The following is a 9,048-nucleotide window of genomic DNA, read 5'->3' as shown; positions in this document are numbered from 1 at the left end:
AAAATGAACTTGGCATCACTTGGAGTTATGCCAGAAAATTATGATCTGTTCAGGTCTAGAGTTAGCAATATTTTTTTTCCCTGTGCCATCCTTAAAAGGTTCTAGTGATGATGCATCATACAGGAGTGATAACTTGAAGAAATACAGCATTAATGCTTTATAACTTTCTTCTCAATTTAATTTCTTATGAAAAGTCCTTCATGTTTGTAATTTTTTGCACCAATTAATTCCTCAAATGTTTTGTAAACTTTGACCATATCCCAGATATTGGGTTAGGCTCTGGGGACACAGTGGTGAGCAAGACCTCCTTGTGGAGGGCTTCAGAGTTCACATCTGGGGAAGAAAGTCAGACACTGGACAGGTAGTTTACAAGTGTGCACAGTGACAGAAGGTGAAGTACAGGGTGCTCTGGGGGCTTGATACCCAGGGAGCCTAACCTGGTTCTGTGGTGTAGAGGATCAGATTTTCTACCTGGTTTTCTGCCCATTCTAACTTGCATAGCTCTTGAGTACATTTCCCTGTAGGTAAAGCCCCCAGGGAAAGGTTGCAGCATCCCCACGTCTGGGGATATCCCAGACAGAATACCCCAATAGAACTAGGCTTATCCCCCAATTATAACTAACTTAGTTAAACTGCGATCTGCATGTCTGTTTCCCTCACCTGTATGTCTGTGCTCATCTTTGAGGGCAGGGGACCATGTCTTATTCATCTTGGTATTTTCTCATGTAATTGGAGCATGCTGGTACTGATATTTGTTGAGTGTAAAATGAATGTTTGTGTTAAGACACAATTTCTGCCCATTGGGCATTTGTTAGCTTCTTCCAAAGGTGCCTTACGGAAAGGTAACAAAGTTACAGGGCAATCAGGAGGCAGTGCAGGAGTAATTGCTAAGTGGAAAGTCTGGAAGTTCTTGGGGACAGCCCCATGGGGGCTGGGGTGGTCTGGAAAAGGCTTCCTGAATTGCTCTCCTTCCTTTCCATGTGAAGTCATTTATGCAGTGGAAAGCAAAGAGGATGGGACTGTGGATGGAGCAGATCTGCCGAGCCTCCCAGCTGGTCTGCTGGGGTCTGGCCATTCTTTTGGCAAACACTTATTGAGAACTGCCTGTAGGCCAGGCACCAGCTGAGGCTACAACTCATAGCCTAGGGTGGGGTATGCTCACAGGGAATGAGAGAGCACAGAGGCGGGCGGGCAAGGCATGCATCCTGCATGAGGGTGAAGTCATTCAAAGTGATTGCAGGAGCTGTTAGCCAGGTTAAAATGTGTCTGTGGGGTGGCAGTTTCCAGGCAGAGAGAACAGCATGTTCAGGGGGCCAGAGGAGAGAGAGAAATAGATAGATAGATAGAGAAAAAGACCAGCACTGGCACTTTCAGAGAACTCTGTGTAGCTCTTTTTCAGCTGCCCTGTCTCCGGGGAGAGGCAGAAGCTGGGGCAGTTCCTGAGATGCCCATGCTGGTGAATGTAACCCAATCTCTAAACCATTCGCTCCTGGCTTCCCCAGAAAGGGTTGACATTTTTCTTGGCTGAGACCCAGAGTATGCCCTGACTGAGCCCAGTTCACAAGGTGCTGATTAGGCTGAAGTAAGGTGACAGGTGTGTGAAGATGCTGAAAGAGCAGAATTCCCATGTGCTCAGTTAGTCCCTGAGCTGGAGCAAGTATGAAGGGAGCTAGTGCAAAAGTCACCACCACCTGTGTGTCTGCCAGGACTAGCAGTCCCTGCGGACAGTGTCTTCCCTTCTCACTGTTAGGTGAGCTTGGCTTCTTTTACTTTATTTTTGTTTGTTTTTGTTTTGATTTTTTCCTTTTTTTTATTGCTTTCTTTTTATTGTTTTTCTTTAATTTTTAAAAATTAAAACATAACAAGTAATTCATGTTTATTATGGGAAAATAAAGAAGGAGGAAAGAATACTGTATTCCCACTGCCCACAGGAAAGAGCATATTGGATTATATTCTAACATTTTCTTCCCTAATATGTAGGGTAAAGGAACATTAGTTTTGAAAGCTTAATAAGATCAGTGGACAACATATTAATTTCCACTAATGTTTTCTTTTTCTCTTTATTTGTAATGATTTGTTACCTTAATATAGTACTTAACGGTTTATAAAATATTTCCACTTGCTTTATCACAGTAATTTCTCACAATTGTACGAGAGGTGAGCATTATCCCCATTTTGCAACCGAAGAAACTGAGACTCAGAACAGTTCAGTGACTTGTCCAAATTTAAACAACTTATAAGTAACAGAGCCTCAAGTTCAGTTTTTCTGATTCTTAAGTATAAGGCACTTTCTACTGAGCCGCAACTGCAAAAACAGCAGCTTTAGGCACACATACATGCACCACTGCCTTTTATTCACTGGAGACATGTCCTTATTCATCAGAACACTGAAGGAAATGAAGTTTACCCAGTCTTCCTGAGTATTAATTGAATTAACTGGAGTTTTGATACATCCAGTATGATTAGTGAGATTAATCAGAATATCCAAAGAGACTGAAGATCATGCAAATGGAGTAGAAAGTTTATGTTACCCAAGGCAGGGGTTTTGTTTATGTTAGACGTGTGATTTAGTTATCTTCAAGTAACTCAGAGTTGGGTCAGAGTTTTAGATTTTATTTTCATTTCCACATAAAAGAAAAAAACAAGTTTTTTATTTACAGCAGGAAAAGCACAAAGGAACACTGCTTCCTATGCGTTCAATCTAGCCAAAAAAATGAAAAAGAAAACTTTTTTTTTTAAAAAAAGGAAGGAAAAAAACCCCAGTAGAGCACAAATAAATAATTCCAAGCTATATACTGCTGTCATGAATTCCCAGTGTATTGGGGAAGATGCCAGAATCTTGCTTCTTAGGATGAACTGTTGCCAAAACCTATCATTTGTAGAAGTCGTGAGGGGCGGAGAGCTAGCTTTTTTTTCTTAAAATAGCAGTAAAGGCAAATAAAAGTCTATAGATGATAAAATTACATAATATTGCCTAATATCTAGTTTTGCCAGCATCCAGGTTTTGAGGACTATTACTTGTAAAAGTGGTATCTCAGGCACCACGCCAGTGCCTCGGGGCCTGCCCGGGGACTTGAGGCATGGAGAAAGGGACTGGACCCCCCCTCCCACAACCAGGCACACCGCGCCAGTGCCTTGTGGCCCACTCAGGGACCCAAGGCATGGAGAAGGGAACAGGACCCCCTCCCACAACCAGCCACACCTTGCCAGCACCTTGGGGCCCACCCAGTGACCCAAGGCATGGAGCCGGGGACCAGACACACCCCACAACCAGGCACACCACCAGCACCAAGGAGCATGCCAAAAACATCACTTCCATGTGGGCAGCCCACCACAGCCACCACAATAACCATGGCTACCGTGAAAGTGGCTAGATGCCACAACCACCATGCAGATGGTCTGCCAACCACTGGGGTGCATTGACACAAGGAGAGTCACCAGCAGAGACCAAAGAAAAGAAGAGGATGTCTCTCTCCACAAAGTCCATTTCAGAATGACAGAAGAAGCATCTGCTCTGTGATAATATTGGGGGGCCTGATCACACCTCAGCATTGGACAGATCATCTAGGCAACAAATCAACAGAGTAGCCATTATTCTTTCAGAAAGAGAGAAGAAATCTAGGGTAATTAGAGGGGGGTTGAGGGAGGGAGAGGGGGATGGGGAGAGATTGGACAAGGGGCGTAAAGAATAATTATGATTTGTAACAATATATATGCTAGTAATATTGATTTGATCAACATATCTCAATGTTGAACCCCTAAAATATGTGTAATCTATTTTGATTCAATAAATAAAATAAAAGAATAAGATAAAAGTGGTATCTCACTGAAGAGAAACCTTTTAAAAGAAAAAATCATACGTTTTTTATGAACTAAAAAGAGAAAGAAAATGTTGGAGTAAATTAATTAATTGACGTATTAACTAATTGGGAAGGAGTGCATGAATTATCCACCATATTCCATGTGTTATACTGGTCACCAGACTTAGTTACAAAGTTAAATAACACATGCCTCCAAGAAGTGCATGGCTAATAGGGAGAAAGGCTCATAAACAGATGATTGAGGCTTGAGGTTGGTGCCACCCAGATGTTTTGTGCAGGTCACTACAGGAAAAGAAAGAGAAGCTCATAACTACTTAGAGAAGCTGGGAGAATCTCAAAGATGAGAGGACACTTGAGCTGGGTCTAAAAGGATGAAGAGGGGAAGAAAACAAACTTACCACATGCCTGCTACGTAGCCAGCATTGTGCTAGATACTCTGACAGTTCCAAAAAGAATTAAGACCCACTGGGAAGTCAAGGAGGGCAGACGGGCACATCAAGAATTCAAAATATGACAATACTCAGAGCACGATTATAGAGACCTATTCAGAAATCAGAAAATAGAGCTCAAAGTAATGTGCTTTTTTTTTTTTTTTTTTCCAGAATAGGAGTTTAAAGTCCAAAAATGAAAGTTCTGCTCCATTGCTCCACATTAGGCTCTTGGAAAAGGGTCTTCATGCATGTAAACATCCCAAAGAGCCAGTTTCTTAATATTGGTAAAGATTTTAGCAAGTCCAGAATAGGAGTTTAAAGTCCAAAAATGAAAGTTCTGCTCCATTGCTCCACATTAGGCTCCTGGAAAAGGGTCTTCATGCATGTAAACATCCCAAAGAGCCAGTTTCTTAATATTGGTAAAGATTTTAGCAAGGACCTTAGCTGGAAGACAGATGTGTCATAGTTTATTCAACCAATTCTTATTGGTTAAAGACAGATGTCCTAGAATTGGAAGTGCTGGATCTATGAGTAGGTCCATCTTAAAGGCTTTCATATATTTTGCCAAATTGCTTTCCAGGAGGATTATACCAGTGTCCGTCCACTCCCACCAGCATCATGTTGGAATCCCATTTTCCTTATACCTCCCTGATACTGGGTGTTTTCATTTTTAAATCTGTGGCCATTTGTCAAGAAAGTAGCAGTTTCTCATTATGGTTTAAATTTACTTTCTCTTCATAAATATAATGCCAGCTTTTTATTATGTTAATTCATTACCTGTATTTAGTTTTTGGTGAATTGCTTATTTATATCCTTGACCTATTTTTCTATTGAGGTTTTGCTTTTTTTCTCATTAATACATAAGAATTTTTCTTATATTGGCTGTATTAAACATTATCTTACAATTGTAAATATGTCTTTTTTTAAAATTTGTCAATGGCCTTTTAATGTTACTAATAACAGTTTTATTGAATAGAAATGCTCATTTTAAGTAGACAAATACATCAACTTTTCTCCTTTTTGCATACCGAATTTACATGTATCCATCACCCCTAAGATTTAAAAATAGTATTTGTACTATTCTAATGGTATTCTAGTACATAAAGGTTTTCAATTTTTACATTAAAATTTTTAATCCATCAGGAATTCTTCTTGTCATGGTGTTTTATAGGGGAAAGAACTAAATTTTTTTAAACCATTTATCTAGTTATCCAACACTATTTAAAAATTATTCCATTCTTTTTCCACAGCTTCAAAGTGACACCTTTATCATATACTCCAGCCTCATATGAGCTTGAGTCTCTTTCTAGGTCCTCTCTTTTGTTCCATTATGCTACTGGACTATTTTAATTATCGAAAATCATGTATAACGGTCATGGTCTTCTGCTGTTTGTTTATTTTTTATTTTATTTTCTCCTCTCATAATAATACTTTATAATTGATATATCAAGTTTCACCAGATTATTCCACTGACATTTTTATTGGCTTTTGCCTTAAATTTCTAAATTACTTTGGGAAACATAAACTTCTTTTCAGTATTGTGTTGTTTTACACAATATGTGATTCCGTCCATGTACTCAAGTCCTCAGTAAAGTGTTAAGACTTTTTTAGTTGGTTCTGCATGCTTACTGTTGAGTTTATTCCCAAGCGATTTAGAGAAGTCCCATTTTCACTGCATCGTGTTTACCCCACCAGGTTCTGACCACATCCGTGAGAAAGATGGACTGTGGGCTGTCCTCGCCTGGCTCTCCATCCTAGCCACCCGCAAGCATAGCGTGGAGGACATTCTCAAAGATCACTGGCAAAAGTATGGCCGGAATTTCTTTACCAGGTAAGCCCCAGCCTGCCTGGGATACAAGGTAGGGTGGGGAAGTGGGCAGAGAGAATTCTCGTGCATACAAAATCTTTGCTGTCTTAAGTGATAATAAAACCCTAGTTTATCCAGCCTCTACCAATGCTTTTTTTTTTTTGGCAGCTGGCCAGTAAGGGGATCCGAACCTGTGACCTTGGTGTTATAAGGCTGTGCTCTAACCAGCTGAGCTAACCAGCCAGCCCAATTGGGGATTTTAAAAATAATTTGGCCCGGGATCAAGGTGAAGTCAATTTTTATGCCAGCCATAAAGAATGAGGCTTAGAAAATTTAGCTAATATAATCAAAAGAATAAATGCTTTTTAAGCATTTTTAAATGTATGCATTGGGTGGATATGATAATAACAATGGATTTGGATTCAGAAGCATAGTTAGAATTTTATTTCTGCCACTTACTAAATTGGGAAGTCATTTAACCTTTCTCTATACTCAGTTTTCTCATCTGTAGAAGTGGGAATAACAGTCCAGCTTTTGAAAGGATTAAGTGAAATAAGAGTCTCAAAGTATTTTGTAAACTCTGGGGCACCAAAATTATGGAAATTTTTTTCCATAAAAAAGGATATTAGATAAATTTATCTGTAAGAAAAATACCATGTGCTCCATGCTATCCCCCAAACACCTAACTCATAGTAGACACTGCGTACATATGTTTTGAGTAGATAAATGAATGAGTTACCAAATAACAGCAGCCAAAGTGAAATAAGGTTAGGAGGGATTGTTTATCTGTAAGAAATGTATGGATGTAATTTCTCTGAATGTCAGTTTCATTTTCTATTGAGTAAGTTAGACTAGAGAATTTAAAATATATATTCCAGATTTAATAGTCTATGATCTTTGGAGAGTCAAAAAGAATTCTACCTTAAGCAATCTGGGCTCCTTAATCAGAATCCTTTTATCAACTTTGGACAAGTCCATTGATCTCTTCCTCACTCAAGTTACTCTTTTGTGGAAAGCACAAGTAATAACTGCCCGCCTGGTACCACACAGTAGCCCGGGAACCAAGGCAAGAATCTACTCTAAGAACCAGAAAAACCTGGTAATTCAAAGTCATGAACTTCCTAGAGTCTAGAGGTTCACAAAAACAGGACCGTGTCAGTTTTTGTGCTCCATGGTATCCCCAAACACCTAACTCATTGTAGACACTGCATACATATGTTTTGAGTAGATAAATAAGTGAGTTACCAAATAAACAGTAGTCAAAGTGAAATAAGGTTAGGAGGGATTGTTCAGAGAAACGGTCGCTCGAATTAGTTAAAAGTCTCCATATAAAAACTTTTTAATGTAATTTTATTAGTTATCTAATAAAACTGCTAACCAAGTATTACAAATCAAACCCTTAGAACCTGCGTTTTTGATTAGTTATGATTCCATGATACCCTCCATTTATTAAACAAAAGTGCTAAGCACTTTTATGTGTATTGTCTCACATTATTAATGAGGCAGCTGAGATTCGGAGAGATGTGGCAACTGGCCTATATAGTCACACGATTAATAACTGATGGAGGCTGGATTCATAGCTTGTTCTGTCTGATTTCACCACCCAGATTCTTTCCATGACACCCTCTGTGCCTAGGATTTATAAAACATTTCCCTCAAACACCCAAAGGTCACAGAGGTAAAGCACAAACACCTGGTTGTAATTTCTTGCTGTTTGTCATTTTAACTGGGGGAGAGAGCTGACTTCCAAGATTAAGGGGACTGTTTTGTCCTTAATTCATAGAATCCAGAGCCAGAATAGGTTGGCCTGAATTCCCAGTACTTCTGATGTCTCAGAGGTGTCCTCTTGCACATATCATATTTGTTTCACTATTGCAAGTAAATACACACTCTGCTGTCTGGAGCCTCTAAAAAATAACTCGCTCAAGAGGTGTGTGCCACTGGGTCAAGAAAGGCCACCTGTAAGAGTCCAAATTCCTCTGGACCAAAATCCACTCCCACTGAAAGGAGGGAGGCGTTTCAGATGTAAAGAGCTAGTGTTTGGCTCCTTCATCTGCTCAGTGAACACTGGGCCTTGCTTTAGGAAGCTCCTGTGGAGACTAGAATTCTCCTTAGCCAAAATGTCAGCAACCTCAGGCAGTTCCCAGACTGGGAGCAGTCCCAGCAGTCACCTAAAAAAGCTCAAGGAGTTTGGAAGAGCAGTGCCTGAGTCATGTGCTTGTTGATGTCGAGTTCTCTCGAGATAACATTGCTTTTAATTCTGCCTCCTCAGGATGTGGTGACTAAATGTGAGACGGTATCTCTCCACAGCGTTTGAAGCATCTTAGAGCTTTAATCTGTAGAAATGCCAGCATGGGTGTTTTCTGCTTATTCAGAAGCTGTAACCCTTCCCTGAAATCCTCCAAACCCTTTCTTTCATCCCTGGCCTGTTCCATCGCCACTGACTGACAAGCCCAGATTTTTTTTGCCAGCTTGTTCTGAAGTTAGATAGTTTGGTGGGAGGGCCAAACAACTGAGGGAGAAAAGTACTGATTGTCATACCTTGGAATGATCTGAAGTTAGCCCTTGAGCTCAACTTCGTGACTTCTTCCAGGTACGATTATGAGGAGGTGGAAGCTGAGGGTGCAAACAAAATGATGAAGGACTTGGAGGCCCTGATGCTTGATCGCTCCTTTGTGGGGAAACAGTTCACAGTGAATGACAAAGTTTACACCGTGGAGAAAGCTGATAACTTTGAATACAGTGATCCAGTGGACGGAAGCATTTCAAGAAATCAGGTAGGAATAGATTTATGTGTATGTGGGAGAGAGTCCTCAGAACCTTATCTCTGAAGTCTCAAGGAGAAAAAGAAAAAGGCTCCCTTGTCATTTTCCTTTTTGCTCTGTTTTTCTAGGGGAGCTATTCTCAACTGGTTTTCTGCCGAGTCACATGTGACTGTCACATACACTTATAGGGAGAATGGTTTTTGCCCTGGTTCCGTGCAATCCCC

At 40.2% G+C, this 9,048-nt stretch overlaps 1 protein-coding gene across 1 annotated transcript in view; it reads left to right on the top strand.

The window, feature by feature from the left end:
• The window catches only part of LOC103591934 (phosphoglucomutase-1), a 68,457-nt gene that overhangs the window by 52,488 nt on the left and 6,921 nt on the right, over positions 1-9,048 (top strand). Inside the window, exons 8-9 of the mRNA XM_008574511.1 lie at positions 5,948-6,083; positions 8,653-8,836. Coding sequence (XP_008572733.1) covers positions 5,948-6,083; positions 8,653-8,836 — 320 coding nt within the window. The remainder of the gene's footprint in view (positions 1-5,947; positions 6,084-8,652; positions 8,837-9,048) is intronic.

The sequence above is a fragment of the Galeopterus variegatus genome, unplaced genomic scaffold (genome assembly GCF_000696425.1).
Source record: "Galeopterus variegatus unplaced genomic scaffold, G_variegatus-3.0.2 Scaffold1055, whole genome shotgun sequence".
Taxonomy (NCBI): domain Eukaryota; kingdom Metazoa; phylum Chordata; class Mammalia; order Dermoptera; family Cynocephalidae; genus Galeopterus; species Galeopterus variegatus.
The sequence above is the reverse complement of the archived record's forward strand: the minus strand, read 5'-3'. Positions and strand labels throughout refer to the sequence as shown.